The sequence below is a fragment of the Hemiscyllium ocellatum genome, chromosome 18 (genome assembly GCF_020745735.1).
Source record: "Hemiscyllium ocellatum isolate sHemOce1 chromosome 18, sHemOce1.pat.X.cur, whole genome shotgun sequence".
Taxonomy (NCBI): domain Eukaryota; kingdom Metazoa; phylum Chordata; class Chondrichthyes; order Orectolobiformes; family Hemiscylliidae; genus Hemiscyllium; species Hemiscyllium ocellatum.
In genome coordinates, this window is record NC_083418.1 from 30868059 (window position 1) to 30893624 (window position 25566).

At 42.4% G+C, this 25566-nt stretch overlaps 1 protein-coding gene across 3 annotated transcripts in view; it reads right to left on the reverse strand.

The window, feature by feature from the left end:
- The window catches only part of tsg101a (tumor susceptibility 101a), a 53145-nt gene extending 27760 nt beyond the window's left edge, over window positions 1-25385 (reverse strand). The window contains exons 1-5 of one of the 3 annotated variants that reach the window (XM_060838454.1): window positions 25309-25385; window positions 24056-24140; window positions 13089-13154; window positions 12289-12452; window positions 10729-10855 (exon numbers count right to left, since the gene is read on the reverse strand). In XM_060838454.1, coding sequence (XP_060694437.1) covers window positions 10729-10855; window positions 12289-12452; window positions 13089-13125 — 328 coding nt within the window. In that variant the 5' untranslated portion in view covers window positions 13126-13154; window positions 24056-24140; window positions 25309-25385. Of the gene's footprint in view, window positions 1-10728; window positions 10856-12288; window positions 12453-13088; window positions 13155-24055; window positions 24141-25208 lie in introns of all 3 variants that reach the window. The other 2 variants (XM_060838452.1, XM_060838453.1) reach the window with 2 other exon arrangements.
- Between the last annotated feature and the right edge of the window lie 181 nt (window positions 25386-25566).

The window sequence follows — 25566 nt, forward strand, 5'->3', positions numbered from 1 at the left end:
ACAATGAGAAACCAAAAACTACAGTAAAACAGCAGCAAACAAATATTGCCTCGAATGGTTGGAACACAGGCATAACTTTGGCCAAAAAACCAGGATGTGAATAATCTTGACAACATGACGGAAGTCACAATCTCAACTTTCACTGAAGTAGGCAGTCGAGACAATCACTTTCACAGGAACAATCCCATCAGATTTTAACCAAAGTAGATCTTGCCACGAAGTGAGTACCTTACACAAACCCAAAGCAAAATCAAAAAGGTTAAAGAAATTTTATTCCTGTCTTTTCACCTCATCTCACCTGAAAAGCAATATGAAACAAGTCCTCAATCAACATAAAGAAAAAATACATCTGTCACAGTTTCAAATCATGTGGGCCTGCTGTCTGAAATAATATGACCAACATACAATACTTGTATTCAGAATTGTCCTCAAAGAAAACATCCCAAAGTCTTGAAAATGGAGCCAGCACTCAGACCAAATGTTATGAATGAACATGCAGGTTAGGAATAGGCTATAGTGGTTCAGCCGAGCTGGAAGTTTTTGTTGCAAACATTTCGTCCCCTGGCTAGGAGACATCATCAGTGCTCTGGAGCCTCCTGCGAAGCGCTTCTTTGATGTTTCTTCCGGTATTTATAGTGGTCTGTCCTTGCCGCTTCCGGGTGTCAGTTTCAGCTGTGCGCTGTAGTGGTTGGTATATTGGGTCCAGGTCGATGTGTTTGTTGATGGAGTTTGTGGATGAATGCCATGCCTCTAGGAATTCCCTGGCTGTTCTCTGTCTGGCTTGCCCTATGATAGCAGTGCTTTCCCAGTCGAATTCATGTTGCTTGTTGTCTGAGTGTGTGGATACTAGGGATAGCTGGTCGTGTCGTTTCGTGGCTAGTTGGTGTTCATGTATGCGGATTGTTAGCTGTCTTCCTGTTTGTCCTATATAGTGTTTTGTGCAGTTCTTGCATGGCATTTTATAAACTACATTAGTTTTGCTCATGCGCATGCTCATTGAACTTAAAATACTTAAAAGGGATAGATAGGGTAGATGGAGATAAGATGCTTCATCTGGCTGGGTAGACTAGAGCTAGGGGTTCAAGAACATTTCTGATGAAGGGCTTATGCCTGAAACGTTGACTCTCCTGCTCCTTGGATGCTGCCAGACCTGCTGCGCTTTTCTAGTGCCACACTCTGACTACAACTGGGGGGGGAGGGGGAACTATTTAAACCGAAGTGGGATGCCACTCAGGTCCAAGATGGGGAGTAGGTTTTCAGAGGATTATGAACTTTAGCAATTCTCCACCACAGAGGGCTGCAGAAGCACGGTCTTTGAGACAGAGATTGATAGAAAGGGGCAGAATGTTTGAATGTTTCACACTGGAGCAAAGGAATCTAAAATTTTGGGGAAATTTGATCATGAAACAAACTTTAAGGATTTGTATCTTAATGCACAAAATATTTGGAAAATAGATGAACGAATGGCACAATTCAAATTTAATGGATGTGATCTTATAGCCATTATGGAAACACAGTCACAAGGGGGTCAAAATTGGGAACGCAAAATTCGGACATTTGACCTTTTCTGGAAGACAGGAGAAATGGCAAAATTGGTGGAGTAGCACTGACAGTAAGAGATAAAATGAAGACATTTGAGGCTGAGATAATGTAGTCCAATTGGAGAGAAGTAAAAAAGAAACAGCAAGGGAAAGATACCAGTAGCAAACCAGAAGTTCAAGAGTGTGACCAGAGGGCAGAGGTAAGTGTAATGGCCATCTTTAAGGAAAAGGTGCTGGAGCAGCTGAGAGGTGTGAAGATGGATAAATCACATGGACCAGATGGACTACACCCAGAGTTCTGAATGAGCTAGCTGAGAAGATTGTAGAGGCATTGGCGATGATCTTTTGGGAATCACTTAATTCAAAGAGGGTGCCAGAGGACTGGAAAATGGCTAATTTAATGCCCTTGTTGAAAAAGGAAGGCAGGCAGAAGACATGACATGACACCTAAACCGTGGATAAGATTTTAGACACAAAGTGTGATGCTGGAAAAGCACAGCAAACAGGCAGCATCTGAGGAGTGGGAGAATCGATGTTTTGAGAATAAGCTCTCCACCAGGAGTTATTTTAGAGTCCATTATTAAGGATGAGATTGCAGAGTATTTGGAAGTGCATGGTAAAATTGCTGAGACAGCAGGGTTTTATAAATGAGTGGTCATACCTGACAAGTCTGTTACAAGTCTTTGAGGTGGTAATGAGCAAATTAAACAAAGGAGAACCAGTTGACATGATCTATTTGGATTTCCATAAGGCCTTTGACAAGTGCTGCACAGGAGGCTGCTAAATAAGATCAGAGCGCACGTTACTGGGACAAAGTACTTTGGGATTGGCTGACTGGCAAAAAGCAGAGTGGGGATAAAAGGGTCTTTTTCAGGAAGGCAGTGCAGTAACTAGTGGAGTTCGAGGTCATCCATGTTGGAACAACTATTCACATTATACATTCATGATATGGACAAAGGAACTGAGGGCATTGTTGCTAAGTTTGCAGAATACAAAATACAAACTAAAAGAACTGCAGATGCTGTAAATCAGAAACAAAAACAGAAGTTTCAATGAGCGGTACTGTGGCTCAGCGCTTAGCACTGATGCCTCATAGCACCAGGATCCCCGGTTCAATTCCAGCCTTGGGCGACCGACTGTGTGGGGTTTGCACATCCTCCCTGTGTCTGCATGGGTTTCCTCTGGGTGCTCCGGTTTCCTCCCACAGTCCAAAGATGTGCAGGTTAGGTGAATTGGCCATGCTAAATTGTCCATAGGGTAAGGTGCATTAGTCAGAGAGAAATGGGTCTGGGTGGGCTACTCTTCGGAGGGTCAGTGTGGACTGGTTGGGCCGAAGGGCTTGCTTCCACACTGTAGGGAACCTAATCTAAAAAAAAGTTGCTGCAAAAGCTCAGCGCATCTGTGAAGAGAATCAAAGTTAAAAGTGTTAGGTCAGGTGACCCTTCCTCACACAGAAGTTGCAAAAGGATTAGAACATGGGAAAGTGTAAAGCTATGCACTTTGGTAGGAAGAAAAGAGGAAAAACTATTTTCTCAAGAGGAAAAGGGTTTGGAAATCGGAAGTACAAAGGGATTAGGAGTCCTAGGTCTGGACTCCTAAATGTTAAGATGTAGGTTCAGTTGGCAGTTAGGAAGGCAAATACAATCTTAGCATCCATTTCAAGATGGATGGAGTACAAGAGCAGAGACGTACTGTTGAGGTTGCTTAGGACTCTTGTCAAAACGTATTTGGAATACTGGGTGCAGTTTTGGGCCCTGTATCGAAGGAAAGATGTGCTCGTCTTGGAGAGGATCCACAGGAGGTTCACAGAATGATCCCTAGAAGGAAGGACTTGTTATACGAGGAACAGTTGAGGACTCCTGGTCTATACTCAAATGGAGTTGAGAATGATGATGGGAGATCTCATTGAAAAATACAGACAGAGGGGGGCCTGGATAGTGTGGATGTGGAGGTGATGTTTCCATTATTAGGCCTCAAAGTGAAGGGATAACCCTTTAGAACTGAGAGGAGAAGGAATTTCTTTAGCCAGACAGTGGTGAACCTGTGAATGCATTGCCACAACAGGCTATGGAGGCCATGTCATTGAGTGTATTTTAAGACTTTAAGAACTTTAATGGGTTCTTGATTAGTAAGGGGATCAAGGATTATGGGAAGACAGCAAGAAAATAGAATTGACAAACATATTAGTCATGATTGAATGAGAGCACAGACTTGATGGGCTGAATGGCCCAACTCTACTCCATATCTTAGGGAAAAGCTATACATCAACAAGTAATAGGAGCATGTAAACAGAATAGAGAAACATTGTGAATGACCTTGATCGTCATGGTGATAGGGTCAAATTTGAAAGGGTAGTTACGACACTTCGTCTGGGATAGTTTCCTAGAACAATATGCCATAGAGCTAACCAGGAAGCGGGCTATTTTAGATCTGGTAATAGGTAATGAGGCTGATTTAAATGACTTCAGTTAAAAGATTTCTTAGGAAGTAGTGATCAGAATATACTAGAATTTAATATTCAGTTTGAGAGAGAGAAACTATTTAACTTAAATAAAGGGAATTACAATGAGATGAGGATACAGTTAGCTAAAGTGAACTGGCTAGACAGTTTAGCAGGAATGACAGTAAGTAAACAATGGCAGACATTTAACGTACAATTCATGGCTCTCAGCAAAAACATAGCTCAAGAAGAGGAAAGATTCAAAGAGGGAGAGAAACGATGGCTAACCAAGGATGTTACTGAGAGTATCAAGTTCAAAGAATAAGCATATAAAAGAAGCAAAAGTGAACAATAGTCCTGAAGACTGGGAAAGATCAGAATTCAGCAAAGGAGGATTAAAAAAATATTAAAGGCAGTGAAAATAAACTCTGAAGGCAAACTACTGAGGAATATAAAAAACTGACAGTACGAGCTTCTTTAAATACATAAAAAGGAAGAGAGAGGTCAAAGTGAACAAATGCCCCTTTGAAGGAAAATGAGACGCGGTCATGGGAAAGGAGGAAATGGCAGAGGTGTTAAACAGATATCTTGCAACAGTCTTTACGGTGAAAGATACTCTGAACATCCCATCAATACTAAAGAGTACAGGAAGGAATTAAGTACCATCACCAACACTGGAGAAGTATTATTAGATAAACTAATGGGCTAAAGGCAGATACATTGCCTGGCCCTGACTGTTGCATTTTAGGATCCAAAAAGAGGTGCTACAGAGGTAGTGGATGCATTGGTAGTAATATTCTAAAAAATGCTTGGATTCTGGAGAAGTACCAGGGGACTGGAAAGTTGCCAATGTGACAGCTCTATTCAAAAAGGAAGGGAGACAAAACAAGAGTAACTATAGGCCAATTAGCCTAAAATCAATTGTTGAAAAAATATTGGAATAAATTATTAAGGAAGCAATAGAAGAATATTTGGAAATCCATAATCTAATCAAGCAGAGAAAACATAGCTTCACGAAAGGGAAATAGTGTCTAATTTATTAGTTTTGAGAAAGTATCGACCAGATTGGATAGAGAGAAACCAGTAGATATATTTGGGCTTTCAGAAGGCATTTGATAATATACCTCACAAAAAGTTACATCATACAAGAGCCCACGGTGTTGGAGGTAGTGTTTTGCATGGCTAGAGAACTGACTCATTGGAAGGAAACAGCAAGTGGGGATAAGGGGTTCTTTTTCAGGTTGGTGACCTGTGACCAGTGGGGTTCCACAGGGATCATGTTGGGACTGCAACTGTTTAAAATATATAAATTAGTGACTGAAAGGAAGGAAGTAAATGCAGTGTGGTCACATTTTCAGATGACAAAAACTGCAGGTTGTAAGAGGGATATAAACAGTTTACAGAGATATCGCTAGGTTAAGCGTGCAAAAAGTTGGTAAATGGAGCATAAGGTGAGAAAATGTGAAGTTGTTGCGTTTTGGAAGGTAGAACAATTGAACACAGCATTGTTTAAATTGAGAAAAACTGCAGAAAGTTGCAGGGGAAAAGGGCCTTGGGGATTAATAGTAATGTATTCATGAAAAATTATGCAGTAAAAAATTACTTTCTTAACAAACATATTGTAAGTGAGAATTACATTGATCTAAACAGTTAATCAAACAGTGAACTAACTGACACTTGGTGGAAACTGACTGCAGCTTAGACACAAGGTTTTCCTTTCTCTTTTCTTGCCATTAGAAACCCAGACATTACACCTCTTGGCCTCTACCTCATCCTGGTAATGTGCTGCTGGCTAGTGGCAACACAGGAACACAGATGCAGAAAAAGTGGATTGAGTATCAGACCAGCAGTCCAGTATTACCATCAGCTGGGGTCATAACAGTAAGATTGAGGCATTTATTTCTTATGTTCACTGGCCATAACACTAAACAAGCAGATTTTAAAATTTTTTTCAGATTGCGAGAGAAGTCCAAACACGCACCAACAGGAAACATAGCACAAAGTTGTGTAGAAGTAAAGTTTAATCATGAGCAATTTCACAAGGATTATCCAAAGTTAGGAAGAAATCTTGAGGAGTCAATGCAAACGGATATTGAACATACAAGGAAATTCTATCTCCTAATTCAGACTTATTAAAACTTCACTCATCTGCCGCCATGCATTCAGTTGAATATAAAAGATACATTGCAAATTGTTAGTCATCAGCAGATGGCAGCTCTGTAATAAAATAGAACTGAAGTGCTTAAAGGGCAATACATGTAATCTAAGACATTCAAATAGAGATAGTCAATTGAACTATATAAAATGAGAGCTAGGTTTATTATATCCATAAAGTCAGATAAAGCTATGTCTATGTCCCTTTAATCAGGTTTCTGCCCGACACTGCACTTAAACCCATTCTTATCAAAGCCATGAATGCCATCTCTGTAATTGTGACAAAAGCAAACTATCCCTCAGCAATCCTGACTGATCTGAAGCCTTTCAGACAGTTGACCAAATTATGGATTTCCTACACCTCCTAAATCTGTTAATCAGCTGGGTGGGGTTGTACTCATCTGGTTCCATTGTATTTTAAATTCACTTGTGAAATGTGGGTGACAAAGGTTGGCCAGCATTTATTGTCCTTCTCTAATTGCCCTTGAGAAGATGGTGGTGGTTAGATTGTCTCTCACCGGAGATAATCATTGCCTGGCATTTGAGTAGCACAAATGTTACTTCCACTTGACAGCCCAAGTTTGAATACTATTGAGATTTTGAACATGAATGGCTTCAGTATCCGCAAATGGCGCTGAACACTGTGCAATCATCAACAAACATCCCCACTGCTGACATTATGATGGAAAGGTTATTGGTGAAGCAAGTGAAGATGGTTGCGCCTAAGACATCACCCTGAGGAACTCCTGCAGCAATGTTCTGGAGTTGAGATGACTGACCTTGAACAACCTCATAATCATCTTATTTGCCAGATATAACTCCAAACAACCGTAATACCGATTGATTCGAGTTTTGATAAGGCTCCTTGATGCTACATTCAGTTGAAAGCAGCCTTGTTGCCAAGGGTTGTAACCTCATCTCTGGAATTCAGCTCTTTTGCCCATGCTTGAAGCAAGGCTGTGGTGAGGTCAAGAGCTGAGTAGCCCTGGTGGAACCCAAAATGGGCATCAGTGAGCAAGTTATTGCTGACCATGTGCTGCTTGATAACACTGCAGGTGACACCTTCCATCACTTTACTGATGATCGGGAATAGACTGATGAGGTGGTAATTGACTGGGTTGGATTTGCCCTGCATTTTATGTACATTTGGGCAATTTTCTACATTGTTGAGTAGATGCCAGTGCTGTAACCATACAGGAAGAGCTTGGCTGAGGAGTGGCAAGTCAAGAGCATAAGCCTTCAGTACTACTGCCAGAATGCTGCTACTGCTCATAGCTTTTTAACATTATCCAATGCCTCTACCCATTTCTTGATATCACGTGGAATGAACTGAATTTACTGAAGACTGGTATGTGATGCTGGGGACCCTTGGAGGAGACTGATTATCCTCTGGGCAACTCTGGTTGAAGATTGCCATAAGTGCATCAGTCTTATCTTTTGCACTGATACATTGGGCCCTTCCATCACTGAGATTGGGGATATTTGTGGAGCTACCTTATCAATGGGCTGTTTAACTGCCCACTACCGTTCAGCGTGGCAGGAGTGCAGACTTTAGATCTGATCATTCATTGATGGGCTCACTTAGCTCTATCACTGCCGTTTATGCAAAGTAGTCCTGCTTGGTAACTTCACTGGGGTGACACCATTTTTAGGTATGCCTGCTGCTGCTCCTGGCATGCCCATTGAACCAAGGTTGGATCTTAATTCTAACCAAAGTATCAACTGCAAATGGCTTCCCTTCCCACTTCTGCATCATTAATGTTTGTGTCCTCCAAAGAAATATCCTTGGCTCCCTTGTAAATCTCATTTGCATATTGCCTCTCAGCAACATTATTTGGAAACTGTTTTCACATACAGACTAGTGTCTTCAGCATTGTTCTCCCTCTCTGGATTCTTACACCATTATTAAATTATCAAACTGGATCAGTAGAAATTTGCTCTAATTAAATATTGGGAAGACTGAAGATGTCCTTGAATCTAGTTACAAATCTATTCCATAACCATCTTACCCCTCTCCCTTGCAACTTTGTCACAGACTACCTCAAGACGAGTTTCCAATCACATAAGACCATAAGTCATAGGAGTAAAAATTCGGCCATTCAGCCCATTGAATGGCAGAACAGACTCAAATATGGCTGATAGATTTTTCAACCCCATTTTTCCACTTTCTCCCCATAACTTTTGATCCACTTGGCAATCAAGAACTTATCCATCTGTTTTAAATATACTCAATGAACTGGCCCCTCAGACTTCTGTGGCAATGAATTCCACAGATTCACCACACTCTGGGGAAAGAAGTTTCTCCTTATCTCTGTTCCTTTACTTTAAGGTTTTGCCCTTGGGTCCTTGTCTCTCCTGCCAACAGAAACATCTTCCCAATGTTCGCTTTGTCCAGGCTGTTCAGTATTCTGACAGTTTCAATTCCCCCCCCCGCCATTATTTTCACTTTACACGTAGTCACCTAAAGGTGTAGGCTTTTCTAAAACACACCATTTCCTTTCCTTGCCAACCTGCTCGACAAAGCTCCCACTCTCAGATCTTCTCACTAGCTTCCACTCACCACCCCTCACCTGAACACCCACTCACGTCAAGACCCAGAGCAAGAATTGGTGAGTAGGACACTCTGAGTAGAAAGGGTCTGAAAGTGAAGCAGACAGTCAGAAGACAAGTGAGTTGTGACTGATAGTGAGTCAAGAAGGTAGAGGGAGGAAGTGGAGAGTCAGAGTTGTGAGAATTGGTGATCTAAATACTGGAAGCAACAGACAGGTAAAAGGTGAAAGTTAGTAGGAGTTAATAAGAGCTTTTGGGCCAGTCTGTTCAAGGCCAAGAGTTGAGAGAATTAAAAGTCAGAAACATAACACATCTGCTTTTCACATTTCTTATGGGAAACTGATTTTCATTTGGAATATTTTCATTTAGCATGCTATTTTTAAGAACACACAAGGGGATAGCTGTATTGTAATGCATTCCCATCCAGATTCCATATTGTACTCTCCTCAAATTTGAGATCATTCAAAGCTCTGCTGCCTATCTCTTTACTTGCACCAAATCCTATACAGTCATTACCCCTCTGCTCACTGACCTATCCTGACTTCTGGTTAAGCACTGTCTGGACTTGAAATTTTCACCCTTGTTTTCAGATCCCTCCATGATCTTGGGCCCTTCTGATGTTTGTAATATCCTCCAGTCACACATCCGTCCAAGACCACTGCACTGCTTTAATTCTCACCTTGAGAGTCCCCGATTTTAATTGTGCTGCCATTAGTGGCACAATTTCATCTGCCTAGCATCCTAGTTCAGATATTTTCTCTCTAAATTTCTTTCTCTTTTAATTTAAGAGATTCTTTCAAGCCCACCTCTTGAGGTTTTACTCATCTGTCTTAATACCTGCTTCCTGTAAAGTGCCTCAGGGGAATATCTTATTAGCTTATAGGCACTTTTCAGGTTCTTGTCCGTGTTGATGTAGCACCGAGTCATTATTGCAAGAGAGAGAACAATCAGTCAAGGTTTCTCCTGTCCAAAGATTCCACTGACTATGTTGCAAATGGCATATTGAAGTCAGCTAAACATGAATTAGATTTAGTTACAAAGATCCCTGTGAAAGTCCCTGCTGTCAAATAGTCTAATATTTACTGTCTAGGCAATACAACGAGATTTTGACAGGGCTTTGAAAGATAACTGTGGTATCACAACCGATTTTTTTTTGGGGGGGGGGGGGTGAGGAAGCGAATTAAACAAATGAGATGGCGCTATCAAAAGACACAGGAGAAAGTGAGGACTGCAGATACTAGAGATCAGAGCTGAAAAATGTGTTGCTGGAAAAGTGCAGCAGGTCAGGCAGCATCCAAGGTTTCCGAGGACGGCGGGCGCTGGAGGACGGCGGGCGCTGGAGAACAGCGTTCCGAGGACGGCGGGCGCTGGAGAACAGCGTTCCGAGGACGGCGGGCGCTGGAGAACAGCGTTCCGAGGACGGCGGGCGCTGGAGAACAGCGTTCCGAGGACGGCGGGCGCTGGAGAACAGCGTTCCGAGGACGGCGGGCGCTGGAGAACAGCGTTCCGAGGACGGCGGGCGCTGGAGAACAGCGTTCCGAGGACGGCGGGCGCTGGAGAACAGCGTTCCGAGGACGGCGGGCGCTGGAGAACAGCGTTCCGAGGACGGCGGGCGCTGGAGAACAGCGTTCCGAGGACGGCGGGCGCTGGAGAACAGCGTTCCGAGGACGGCGGGCGCTGGAGAACAGCGTTCCGAGGACGGCGGGCGCTGGAGAACAGCGTTCCGAGGACGGCGGGCGCTGGAGAACAGCGTTCCGAGGACGGCGGGCGCTGGAGAACAGCGTTCCGAGGACGGCGGGCGCTGGAGAACAGCGTTCCGAGGACGGCGGGCGCTGGAGAACAGCGTTCCGAGGACGGCGGGCGCTGGAGATCATTCCTGAAGAAGGGCTCATGCCCGAAACGTTGATTCTCCTGGTCCTTGGATGCTGCCTGACCTGCTGCGCTTTTCCAGCTATTAAGAGACAGTCTTAAGTACTCATGGCCTCAACTGAATAAAAGTTAAGGCCCCTGGTTTAATCACATTTTACTCAGAAAACAACTTACTGGTCGGAGGTCCTGTGGCTTGGTATTGTGGATACTGCGGAGTTGCAGCTGGTCTCGAAAAGACTGGAGGCTCCTCTCCAAACATGACTATCATCACCTGAATCAGCCCATACAGGTCAGAATGTGGCTAGAAGAAGGAAGAAAATGCACTCAAATAGTTTCATTAAGTTTCCATTTAAACATTTCACATTTCCACAATGGTACACAGTATGAGCTATATTTCCATTTCATTTGATTTATTATTGTCACGTCCCTAGTTAGAGTGAAAAGGTTTGCTTCACATGCAGTACAGGCAGATCATACCACATACAATGCAACAAAGAGTAACTGAACAGAGTAAGGAATATAACGTTCCAGTTGCAGAGAAGAGCTCAACACCAAATTTAAAATTTGAGAGGTCCATTCAGAAGTCTAATAACGTGGGAAATAAACTGTTGTTGAAACAGTCAGTAAGAGTGTTTCAGTTTTTACATCTTCTGCCTGGTGGCAGAGGTTGGAAGAGATTATAACTGGGGTGGGAGTGGTCTTTAATTATGTTGGATGCCTTTCAGAGGCAGTGAGAAGTGTAGATGGAGTCATGGATGGAAGAGTGGCCAATTTGCCTGATGCATTGAGCTGTGTTCACAACTCTCTAGTAAAAGGAACAGAGAATTGCACCCTAGATTTAGGTCAATTGTGACAGTTGAAAGAAATGCTGAAAATAAGAACTGCTCATCAAGTGTAGAACATATCATAAAAGCAATGAAATTCAATTAGCAATTCAAAGGAGTTGAAAATAATCATGTTCAATGTCTTGTGGATGTCCAATGAATAAATGCTTAAATACATAGTCACTACAGGGAGAAAAAGTTACCTTGCATTATTCTGGGACTGGGCACGACAATATTCAAGTTATTATACTGTAGCATGGAGATCAGAAGCATACATTGAAACAAAAAGCATCATTTTCATAATTGATACAGGCATAGCTTCCACACTTGCTCTTAAACGTCATAAGATTGCCAATAAAAATGCTAATTGGTTCCTCAAATGAGAATCAGGCAAAATTTCTGAGATCTTTTCTCCTTGATCCTCAGAACCCTGTGTTCTCAGCTGAAATGCAGCTCTGATTTCAGCCATATCACCAGGCCAGGTTCCTCTATCTCCAGATGTGAGAGCCAGCTACTTCTGCTTTGAAAACCATCGTAATCTCAGAAACTGACAATCTGATCTTCAGAGCCTGAGCATTTTAGAGGGTCTTCATATACTCTGGATGCATTGAAATACAGCTACACTACGGCAGAGCTGATACAGTATAGAGGTATGATTTAGTGAGTCATAAATAGGGGTCAGGTGGCACCTGCTTTCTCACTATATGGAAAAATTGCCTTGGCTGTATTCAGCAGGCCATTCTGGTCTTGCTACTATCCGACACACTCACTCCATCCCAAATCACATGACCTGTCAGTATCTGCATACTGACTGCCAAATGCAATCTCTTCCCAACTTTACAGGTGCCAGTATTTGCATGGAACAAGGAAGAACATACCAGTGTCTTGTTTAAAACAGCACAATACTTACATGTTTCCACTCATGCAGGTAGGGGAGATAGATCTTCCCATTAGCATCAACATGTTTTCCTGTTTTAATCATCATGGTGCTTGTGGGTTTTACAAAGCAGATAGGAGGGTTGTAAGGATAACTGTCCAATAACCAGAGACACACAGGGATGTTATACATATTGCCTGCAAAGACATGAAAGAAAAGATTGAAACAAAAGCAGAGTTATAAAATCATTTAACAAACAAATTTGTGGGGAAAGGGAGTCAATCATTCCAAATACTCCCACATTTTGTAGAAAAAAAGTTAAATTAAAATCAAATCAAATTTCTTACCAATTTCAAGAACTGGCATGCTGCTGGGTCAGAATGGTGACAATAAGCCCATGGTCAGTGAAGACAGAGACCCTGAGCTTAATTATCTCCTTCGTTCACCTCCAACCCTCACCTCTAGGATGCATGCAGCTTTCCCCTTCAGTAATAAAGTTAGAGCCCATGAGTTTATTGGTGTTGTCAAATTATATTTTGAAAGTAACTTTAATTTGTTAGACATGCTGCAGTTACCCAATCTCTCAGTCTTTTGATTGTTTTCTTTTCCCCAAACATTCTGAAACCCTCCCTTAAGAACACCTCTTACATAAAGCTTGCCCCTTTCATTACACACGCAGCACTCACATATGCCCATCCACTTATCATCCCCAGAAGACCTTTTGCACTGCCAATCCTACCAACCTCTTCCAGGAGGACTCATATGATGCAAAATCCAACAAACTACTCTTTACACCAAATTTGACACTTGTTTTGTAGTCATTCAGTTCTTACCTCTGTAGCTGACCGGGATAGTCCCGGTGAGACTCATCAGCTCTTGAGATGAACCATTGTTAAACACTGAAATCAGACAGGGAAAACAAATCAGCAATTTAGGCACATTAAAAAAGATCAATGGAAAACTCTGAACGATTCTGAAAGGGTTAAGCTTCACCAACACCATGTAGGTTAAACACGTCACTTAGTGTAGCATCTTAGAATATTAAAGGATGGAATGAAAACTCAACAAATGATTCAGCACACTCAGAGTAATGTAGAGTTGTAGTTGGGCAAGGAGGTAGTGGTTATTTCAGAGCTTTGAATAAGTTCTTACTCTGTTAACACATCATGTAAGCACTGGGAGCTGCACTACTATCCCTCTGGTCCAACAGTCACTAATGCTCAATGCATGGATGCACAAATGTCAAAAGGTAATTTTGGAAGAGGAAGAAGATATCCTCAAGTAGCATAATTCCATTTCTCAGTCATAGCCTGCCACTTAGAGCATCTCTTATAAGCCCAGATGGAAGCCAAGCACAAGCAGTGGAAGGTGCATGTGAAAACCTCAGCATTCAGAGCTCTGTGCCTCTTCCAACAGCACCTGCAGCAGGCTGCACAGGTTGAGCACTAGACTATTTAGCTACCTCAAGACCCACAATTCCAAGCAGAATAAAGTCTGCTTTGGTCTTATCAATCTTTTGACCCTCAGCAATTGATTCTTATTCTTTAAGTGGAGAAGTATCTAGTTACTTGGCAAGTGACTAGTATTTATTATATTTCTAAGGTTCAATATATCATAATAATTGGTGGCAAGGGTAAGAAAATACTACCAGTTTTGGTCAGTGTCAGGAACAGAAGTGAGACTGCTAATGAGGCAGTAATGGGACCCAGACGTCAACAGCCTCAGCCTTTGCAGCAGTTTAGCAGGTTTGAGGTTCTTTCAGCTTGTCGAGATGAGGTGAGAGCTGCAGGATTTGTCAGTTAACTAACCATTGCACCGTGAAAAAGGAAATCGTTCAATAGGGGAAGGCAGACTGATGTGGTGGCAGTAGGGGATAATGCCAGAGTGACTGACATTGTTCTTTTCAGCAAAGAGTAAGCGTCTAGTTGGCTATTCTGCCAAGACTCAGAACATCTGCTAGGGTTGAAGAGAATCTGCAATGGGAGGGTGAGGATCTAATCATTGTTGTCCATTTAATTAGCCAACAACATATGGAGATCAAAGGAGGTGGTTCTGCACAGTCAGTTTAAACAGCTCAGCACTTAATGCAGCAGAACATCAAAACATCTGCATTATAAGCTGGGCCACATGCACCCGGCACAGAAAAATCAGACAAGAAAGATGAATGCATGGCTCACACTGGTGGGTGAGGGGGGCGGGTAGTACTTCTCTGGTCCTTGCGGCACTGGCACAAGTCTGGGGAAAGTGGGATCTGAGTATTAGGATGATCTCCACCTGAAACGTGCGCTCATGTTTTTGTAGACCACATAGCTTGTGAAATAGGGAGGATTTTACATCAAATAGTGAGGAAAAGGGATTAAATTCAACAAGATCTGTAAATAAAGAGTAAAGTCAAGGCCAAAAAGAAAAGGTACTTGTGCAGAAAATGATAAATGTATGTGTCAGGAAGTGGACTTCAACAGGTTCCTCATTTCCCCTTCCCCCATCTCATCCTAGTTTCAAACTTCCAGCTCAGCACTGTCCCCGTGACTTGTCCAACCTGCCTAGCTCCTTTTCCACCTATCCACTCCACCCTCTCCTCCCTGACCTATCACCTTCATCTCCTCCCCCACTCACCCATTGTACTCTATGCTACTCTCTCCCCACCCCCACCTCCTCTAGCTTATCTCTCCACGCTTCAGTCTCTCTGCCTTTATTCCTGATGAAGGGCTTTTGCCCGAAACGTCAATTTCGCTGCTCGTTGGATGTTGCCTGAACTGCTGTGCTCTTCCAGCACCACTGATCCAGAATCCAAGAACCAACCAACACAAGCTTAGAAATTACAACAAGAGTAAAATAACAAATTAAAGGCTCTGTTTTTGAATGTATGTAGTATTCCAAAAAAAAGATGAATTGAGTGCGCAAACAGAAATAATTAAGTACAATCTGGTAGCAATTATAGAGACATGGCTGAAGAGGAACAGATTGGGACCTGAATTTTGAAGGACACTTAGGAAAGGTGGGAAACCAGCAAATGCTATAGTAGTGGCTCTGCTAATTAATGATGATATTAGCAACAAAAAGAGGTGGAAGTGACAAGTTCAGGAAATCAAATACTAAAGCAGTTTGGATAGAAATGAGAAATGATAAAGAGCCTGTACTCCAACAGTTTTCTTAATAGTAACCACACAGTAGGTGGAACATGAAGGATGAAATAATAAGAGCTTTTCAGAAAGGCACAATTATATGGATAATCTTAATCTACGTGCAGACTGGAAAAGTCAGATGGACAAAAGGTAGTCTAAACATACTCATTAAATGTTTTACAGATAGATTGTCAGAACAACAGGGTATGGAGCTGACCAGAAAGCAGGCTGTCCTAGCCCTGGTATTAGTCAGAGATGTAACAGACCCTTCAGTCCAACTCGTCCATTTGAGCAAATATCTTAAATTAATCTAGTCTCATTTGTCAGCACTTATACAGTCATAGAGATATGCAACACAGAAACAGACCCTTCGGTCCAACCTGTCCATGCCGACCAGATATCCCAACCCTATTTAGTCCCACCTGCCAGCACTGGACCCATATCCCTCCAAACTCTTCGTATTCATATACCCATCCAGATGCCTTTTACATGTTGCAACTGTACCACTTCCTCTGGCAGCTCATTCCATACAGGTACCACCCTCTGAGTGAAATTGTTGCTTCTTAGGTCTCATATCTTTTCCCTCTCACCCTAAACCTATGCCTTCTATTTCTGGACTCTCCCACTCTAGGGAAAAGATTTTGTCTATTTATCCTATCCATGCCCCTCATGATTTTATAAACCTCCAACACTCCAGGGAAAACAGCCCCAGCCTATTCAACCTCTCCCTAAAGCTCAAATCCTCCAATCCTGGCACATCCTTGAAAATCTTTTCTGAACCCTTTCAAGTTTCACAACATCTTTCCGATAGGAATTGCACACAATATTCCAACAGTGGCCTAACTAATGTCCTGTACAGCTGCAACATGACCTCCCAATTCCAGTACTCAATACTCTGACCAATAAAAGAACGCATACCAAACGCCTTCTTCACTATTCTATCTATCTGCGACTCCACTTTCAAGGAGCTATGAACCTGCACTCCAAGGTCTCTTTGTTCTTACGACCTTACCATTAAGTGTTTAAGTCCTGCTCAGATTTGCTTTCCCAAAATGCAACATCTCACACTGATCTAAATTAAACTCCATCTGCCACTTCTCAGCCCATTGGACCATCTGATCAAGATCCTGTTGTAATCTGAGGTAACCTTCTTTGCTGTCCACCACGTCTCCAATTTTGGTATCATCTGCAAACTTACTAACTATACCTATGTTCACATCCAAATCATTTGTATAAATAACGAAAAGCAGTGGATCTTGAACAGATCATTGTGGCACTCAATTGGTCACAAGCTTCCAGTCTGAAAAGCAACCCTCTACAGCCACCCTCTGTCTTATACCTTTAAGCCAGTTCTGTATCCAAATGGATAGTTCTCCCTTTAAAATCTGATTGAAGATTTGTAGCTCGGGTATCCGTTGTTGTGGTTCTGCTCGCCGAGCTGGAAGTTTTTGCTGCAAACGTTTCATTCCCTGGCTAGGGAACATCATCAGTGCTGTTGGGAGCCTCGTGTGAAGCGCTGCTTTGATGTTTCTTCCGGTATTTATATTGGTTTGTTCTTGCCGCTTCCGGGTGTCAGTTTCATCAAAGCAGAAACATCAAAGCGGAAGAAACATCAAAGCAGCGCTTCACACGAGGCTCCAACAGCACTGATGATGTTCCCTAGCCAGGGAACGAAACGTTTGCAGCAAAAACTTCCAGCTCGGCGAGCAGAACCACAACATAGTTCTCCCTGTATTCCTTGTCAAACACATTACTGAAGCCCATATGGATCATGTCTACTGCTCTGCCCTCAGCAATCCTCTTTGTTACTTCTTCAAAAAAACTCAATCAAGTTGTGAGACATGATTTCCCATGCATGAAGTCATGCTGACTATCCCCAATCAGTCCGTGCCTTTCCGAATACATGTACATCCTGTCCCTCAGGATTCCCTCCAACAACTTGCCCACCACTGACGTCAGGCTTACTGGTCTATAGTTCCCTGGCTTGTACTTCCCACTTTTCTTAAATAGTGGCACCACGTTAGCCAACCTCTAGTCTTTCAGCACCTCACTTGTGACTATCAATGATACAAATATCTCAGCAAGAGGCCCAGCAATCACTTACCTTGCTTCCCACAGAATTCTAGGGTACACTTGATCAGGCCATGGGGATTTATCTACTTTTATGTGTTTCACGACATCCAGCACTTCCTCCTCTGTAATATGGACATTTTTCAAGGTGTCACCATCTATTTCCCTACATTCTATATCACCCATGCCCTTTTCCACAGTAAATACCGATGCAAAATACTTGTTTAGTATCGCCCCCATCTCCTACGGCTCCACGCAAAGGCCGCCTTGCTGATCTTTGAGGGGTGCAATTCTCTCCCTAATTATCTTTTTGGCCTTAATGCATTTGTAAAACCCTTTTTGATTCTCCTTAATTCTATTTGCCAAAAGCTATCTCATGCACCCTTTTCTCCCCTCCTGATTTCCCTCTTATGTATACTCCTACTGCCTTTATAACAGACTAAGGATTCACTTAATCTGTCCTGTCTATACCTGACATGTGCTTCCTTTTTTAACCAAACCCTCAAGCATTCCCTATATCTACCTGCCTTTCTATTCACCCTAACAGGAATATACTGTCGCTGGACTCTCGTTATCTCATTTCTGAAGGCTTCCCATTTTCCAACCTTCCCTTTATCTGAAACATCTGCCTTTAATCAGCTTTGGAGAGTTCTTGCTTATTACCATCAAAATTACCCTTTCTCCAATTTAGAACTTCAACTTTTAGATCTGGCATATCCTTTTCTATTACTATTTTAAAACTAATAGAATTATGGTTGCCGGCCCCAAAGTGCTCCACCATTGAGACTTCAGTCATTTGCCCTGCCTTATTTCCCAAGAATAGGTTCCCTAGCTTCCCACAGAGTTCCAGGGTACCCCTGATTAGGTCCTGCCAAATTATCCATTTTTATGCATTTTAAGACATACAGTACCATCTCCTCTGTCATATGGAGATTTTTCAAGAAGTCACCATCTATTTCCCCACATTCTGTATCTTCCACGTCTTTCTCCACAGTAAACAGATGATTGTAATCAATATGATTTACTATTAATCTCATCATGATGGTACCCCTAGGTAGTAGGCACCATAACAAGACAGAATTTTACACAATAGGGAATGGGTCTGAGACAATGGTTAAAAATTTAACGAAGGGGAATTATACAGGACATGAAAGCACAGCTGACTAAATTGATTTGACAAATTGGATTGAAGGATAAGTTATTAAAAGGTACTGGGCAGACATTTAATGAGATATTTCAGAATATCTAAATGAGATACATTTCAACAAGTAAGAAAAATTCCAACAAACAGACTCACTGTTTGTGGTTAACTATGGCTATTAAAGGCAGCATCAAACCACAGGGAAAAAAAACCCCACATAATTGGGCAAAGATAGATGACATGTCAGAAGATAAGGAAAAATATTAGTATGAGTGAAAGTTAACCAGAAATGTTAAGCTAATTAGAGTTTCTCTGAATATTTAATAAATGAAAGTTAACATAGTGACTATTGGTCCTATAGAAAATGAGACTGAAGAATTAATAATCAAAAAATCAGGAAATAACATATGAACTGAAAAGATATTTTGTCTTTGTCTTCACTACGACCAATGTTCCCCTCCAAACCATTAGCATAAATGACAAAAAGCAGTGGAACCAGCACCGACTCTTGTGGCACAATGCTCCTTACAGGCCTCCAGTCTGAAAAGCAACCCTCCACCGCCACCCTCTGTCTTCTACTTTTGAGCCAGTTCTGTATCTAAATGGCGAGTTCTCCCTGTATTCTACATGAGGATACAGAAACAGCAACAAATGAAGAAATGAAAGGGAGTACAGGATTCAGGAAATTTACAATCACAAGAGAAGTAGTACTGACTAAATTTTCAGAGCTGCAGGCTGTCTAGGTCCTGATGGACATCATCCCAGAGTCTTTAAACAATTGGCTCATGAAATAGTGATGCACTAGTTTTAATTTTCAAAATTTAAATAAAACTTAAATTTCCAAATGTCTATTCGGGGAAAATCCTATTGGACTGGAGGTTAGCAAACCCAACACATGTTCAAAAAGATGACAGACCAATATAGGGAAAATATTAGAAACAATTATTAAAGAAATTATACAGGGCACTGGTCAGACTGTAACTGTAATGTACACAGTTTCTGGTCACCTTATTTAAGGAAGTATGTAAATACATTGGAGGTAGTTTGGAGAATATTTAGACTAATATTTGGATTGAGGGAGTTGACTTATGAGAAAAGACAAGCTAGGTTTGCATCTGAAGTTTAGAAAAGCAGAGATGATCAGTGAAACATATAACATGCTGAGGGGTTTTGAGAGGATGCTTCCTCATATGCAAAAATTTAAAACAGGGAATAACTGTTTAAAAATTAACTATTACCTATTTCAAATGGAAATTACGTGAATATTTTCTCCAAAGACCATCAATCTTTTAAACACTTTTCCTAAAAAGGTTAGATGAAGTAGAGTCCTTGAATATTTTTAAAGCAGAGTGGGAGAGATTCTCATCAAGCAAGGGGTTAAAAGTTTATCGGGGTAAATCAGGGAATGTGGAGTTGAGGTTACTAGCAAATCAGCCATGATTTTACTAAATGATGCAGCAAGTTGACCGGCTGAATGGCCTACTTCTGCCCTCATTCATGTTTGCATGCAGAATTTAGTTAGATTGATGCCTAGGAACACCAGTTTTGTTTTTGGTCTCCGTTACTCTGACCAACAAAGGAAGCTACACTGGAAGCAGAACGATTTTCAAAAACATTGGATAATGCAATGACAGACACACAATGTACATATGATCAGTCATCTTGGTCAGCTGCTTCACCAAAATATTTTAGCACTAGCTTGGGAGGAACTTTCAATAATTGGCACCTCTGTGGACAGGTAAATAATGCTTGTTTATGGAATATGGGTATCACTGGCAAGGCCAGTATTTATTGCCCATCCTTAATTATCTTTTACTCAATGGTTTGCTGGACCTTTCAGAGGACGGTTAAGAATCAGACTACAGTTGTTTATGATCCTTATTGGGTAAAGATGGCAAATTACTCGCCATTGAGACATCTGTGAAGCAGATGGAGTTTTACAACCAATTAGTAGTTTTACAGTCACCAATTCTGATACCAGCTTTCTATTCTTGATGTATTTATCAATAAACCCTTGTTGCCATGATGCGATTTGAATCCATCTCTGGACCAGTATTTCAGGCCTCTGGGTTTCTAACTCAGTAAGATAAGCACTGAAGTATATTCCCAAAATATAAGCAGTAGCACTGACACTAAACAGAATACTGACAGAGAGCAAACACGCACATGGGGTGAATATCAATGCAACATTAACAATATATCCCAGCGCATCACTAACACAATTGGTGAATTGTATAAAATCAGGCCATTCGAGCCGGCTGTTATCTAATATGTGAATATATTGTTCTGAAATTCGAATAGGTCCAACTAGGAAAAGTGTTTCTTCCCTCTTAGCTCTGATTTACTTTTTAAAAAGACATATTGGCTGAAATTTTCCAAGCATCTATGGCATCAAGAGACCTCACACAAAGCAGACTGTTTATCAGAAAGTTACCCTTTAGCCAATGAAATGGCATGGGAGAGATTACTCTATTCGGTTATTTGACAAAGTAACAAAGAGGATTAATGCAGCTAGTGTTGGTCCTGTTTTATAAGTACCTCATAATAGGCTTGGCAGCTCAAACCGAAGCCTTTGGATTAAATGGACAATGGTTCCAGAGACACTCAAGGACAGAAAGCAGATAGTAGTAACTGTGATGATACAATGACTGTAAGGTGTATTTTGTTCTTTTTATTAAACAAAGACAGGTTGAGACAGAGCAACCAAGCAGTCTGTTCCAAGCCAATGAAGTAAACAGCTTACGAAGCCTTGGGTTTTTTTTAAAAGAACAAAAATGTTAGAATAGAAGCAGTATGAATGTATGCAGTAGGGTTCCCAGAGGATCAGAGATTTTGATTAGATTTCAGTAGTTATTGAGGCTTGAAGTTGGGTGTGGAAACAGTTACATCTCTCTCGACGACAGCAGAAAGCATGGGAGACAATCTATTTTATTGAATGTGTCTATGCCAAGGGTGTGTTCATTGAATGTTACTAGATTGTAACAGTTGCTGTTTAGTAGTTAAATAAACTATTATCCTGTTAAGTTTTTCAAGAGAGTTAGAGAGATCAATTCTTCGCGTTTGTTTATTAACTGGGTTTAAGAACAAGTGTGTTTTGCGACCAATTGAATTACAAATCACATCCTATCTGCACAAACAGCCCTCTCAGCACTGAACAAGTACCCAATTCCTCAAATTTCACATTCTCAAACTTGTATTTAAATCATCTTCTCTATAACTGCATTGCATACTGCAAATGCCATAACCATTCCAAATCCCACATAACCTTCGGCAGTCTTCATTCCTGACCCTGCTCTGTTGCATATTCACCTAACTTCACCCTATTATTGGTAGCTGTCAATTCACCTATCTGGGCCCCACAATAAGAATTCCTTCTTTAAATCACTCCCTAAGTATATCTAATCAAGACTGTAGTTACCTCTCATAACCTCTCTTGGCATTTTTATCAATTACAGCTCCGCCTAGCACATTGGGGCGCTTTGGGACATTTTTCAATAGAAGGTCTGCATATGGATTGGTAGCTCGGTTGGCAGTTGCTGTAGTTGTGAGTTAATTCGTCAAGCTGGGAATTGCAGACGTTTCAAGATGTCTAGGTGACATCTTCAGTGCTATGGAGCCTCCTGTGAAGAGTTGCTAAACTGTGTCTTCTCGAATTTATTCAGTTCGGTTCCTGCTGGTTCCAGTTGTTCGTTGTAGTGGTCGGTATATTGGGCCGAGGTCTATGCGCTTGTTGACAGAGTCCGTGGATGAGTGCCATGCTTCTAGAAATTCTCTGGCTGTCCTGTTTAGCTTGTCCTATGATTGTTGTGTTCCTCCAGTCGAATTTGTGATCTTTGTCATCTGTGTGTATGGCTACTAGGGACAGCTGGTCACAATATTTAGTGGCTAGTTGGTGTTCATGGATGCGAATTGCTAGTTGTCCTACAGAGTGTTTTGTGTAGTCTTTGCATGGCATCGTGTAAATTACCTTGGTCTTGCACATGATGAGTATAGGTCTTTTGCTCTGGTGAGTTGTTGGCTGAGCGTGGCTGTCAGTTTATGGGCTGTCATGAATCCAAGTGGTCAGGGAAATATAGCTGTTAGTTTCGAGATGGCATTCATCCATGGACTCCATCAACAAATACTTTGACCTAGACCCAATATACTGAGCACTACAACGAACAACCGGAAGCAGCAGGAACGGAGCTAAATAAATTCCATAAGCCAGTAAAGCAGCGCTTCACAGGAGGCACCAAAGCACTGAGGTTTCATCTGGACAGGGGATGAAACATCTGTAAATCAACTTTCCAGCTCAGGGGCGAACATATCCACAATTATGACATTTCTCTGTCAAGAGAACATAAATGTTGCTACTTCACATTGCAGAACCTTTCTTTCTCAATCACAGTCACCACACTTCAACAGCACTTCGCTGACTATAAAGAGATTGAGACACCTTGAGGCACTATAAAAATACAAGATTAAAGTGGTGCTGGAAAAGCATAGCAGGTCAGGCAGCATCTGAGGAGCAGAAAACTACAAGTCTAAGGGATTTTGGAGTGCATTGTAGTGTGTCTACCACGGAGATCAGAGGCACAGGTTCAAATTCCACCTGCTTTAGAAGTGAATCATAACATCCCTGAACAGGTTGGTTAGAAAATATTGAAGCGTACAAATCTTTGCTTGCAACCACGAATCTGAGGCAAGATTCAACTGCAGCTGGAGAAGAGCTCGATACCATAGGGGCACAGCATGCCAAGGGGACAGATGGATGATTAACCACAACTCAAGCCTTTGTAATGAATACACCTGAAAGTGTAGCAAATTTATACCAGCATCTTACTAGGTTGGTGAAGAAGGCATTGTCACTTATGTAGTGACCAACTTTTATCGATTTCCATATTTCATCATTTAAAGTGCTGACACCTGGTTTGGGTTACAATTCCACAGGCTCTAGCTGCTCCTGGTAGCCTTGCCTAAGTATCAGCCCATACTGGCTATTTGATAATGTGGCATCAGTATTAAACACAACTGAGCCAAAATACAGTGGCTGGCCTCCAAGTACAAGATTTCTGTTGCTAACCCAGGGTAAAGGCTAGATGGATTTTAAAAATTTCACATTACCAAACCTGGCTTCTTCCTCTTATTCATTGATTACTGCCATAATCAAGCAATTCATCACAGGAGTCAAAATGCCTGTTCAAGGTAACTATACAAATTGGTTGTTGCATTGACTACAGCCAGACTAGTCTGAAAACACCTTCTGGAAACCAAGCAGACTTTGGCTGCATGAATAGGAGGTTGCCTGAGAATACCAGGTGCAAAAACACTTTTGAAGAGCTCATGTGGCATAATGGATGTGCCCTGACTTTTTGGCCAGCAGCCCAGATTCAAGTCCTGCTTGCTTCAGAAGTGTGTTTACATCTCTCGATAGGCGGATTCAAAACATGTACTGGCCATTTGTATAAATTTAAATATCACTCACCAAACGCATCCAATGCAGGCTTGAGGTCTTTGTAGGTAGAGGTAACATTCAGAATTTCCCTCACTGTCAGATCCCTGTATTTATACTTTAAAGAAAAGCAGTTTAATCCTAAGCAGTTTCCTCAAAATTTCACTGCCCCCTCAAAACGCTCTCACTTCCCACCACATTGACTTATTCAATCTCTCTCCACCCAATTACCCTCTTCCCTTTCACATCTCGCATTCCCCAATTCTTCCTCCCATGTTTTCTCTCTTCCCATTCCTTGTACTAGCACAATTTCACATCACATATTACTGTCAAACGTACACTCATTTTTGCTCCCACCTCCTGTTTCCTCCCTCACCATCACCCAAGCAACAGTTACCCTATTCCATTGCTGAGTTCCCTCACCCACCTTCCCTGCGCCACCTTCTCACACTCCCAGTCTCATGGTCCCACCATGTGCCATTCTCTATGCTCGACTACCCAGTGTAAGGTTCACTTTCAATCCCAGTGCAAGGTTCACTTTCAATCCCAGTGCAAGGTTCTTATCAAGCCATACCCATCTCAATCCCCTCCCACACACTCTCCCTCAATTCACTACCCCTATAAACTTATGGGCGGCACGGTGGCACAGTGGTTAGCACTGCTGCCTCACAGCGCCTGTAGACCCGGGTTCAATTCCCGACTCAGGCGACTGACTGTGTGGAGTTTGCACGTTCTCCCCGTGTCTGCGTGGGTTTCCTCCGGGTGCTCCGGTTTCCTCCCACAGTCACAAAGATGTGCGGGTCAGGTGAACTGGCCAAGCTAAATTGCCCGTAGTGTTAGGTAAGGGGTAAATGTAGGGGTATGGGTGGGTTGCGCTTCGGCGGGTCGGTGTGGACTTGTTGGGCCGAAGGGCCTGTTTCCACACTGTAAGTCTAATCTAAGTCTAATCTAACCTCTCTCCCTCCCATCCAGCCTTCCCAGCCCCTCTGTGCTGCCCATCTCCCTCCCTTCATCCCCTTTGCCACAGCCTACTCTCCACCCCAGTCAACCCCCTCTCTGTCCCCCCCCATGCTAGCTTCCCTCCCCTTTTGCACTCCCCACTCACTCTAATATTCCCTCAATCATTCCCCCAACTCCCACATTCCCCAACTCATACCCCTCCCATTCCCACCCTCTCCCAACTCACAATCCTCCCTGTAGTTATCTCTTCTCTACCTTTGATACCATTTTCTTCAGCATTCCTTCAGATACCGCCATTGTTTCAGCCTCTCCCCTCCCTTGCTCACTGTTTACTCTTCTCTGCTTCTAATCGACATCAACTTCCCCCTTCCGCCTGGCCTCAGCTGGACCGGAAACCATTCAGCATCAGTCTGAGCATGCGCACACCGCTCAATTGGTTCCGGAAACCAGGTTCAGTGGGCGAGGCCTTGCCCGTGAGCGGGGCGGGGCCATGGGCGGGGCCTTGGCTGTGGTCGGTGCAGTGTGTCGGGGACCCCAGATGTGAGCTCATTGCAGCGGACGGGCTGAGACGATGGATGAGGGGT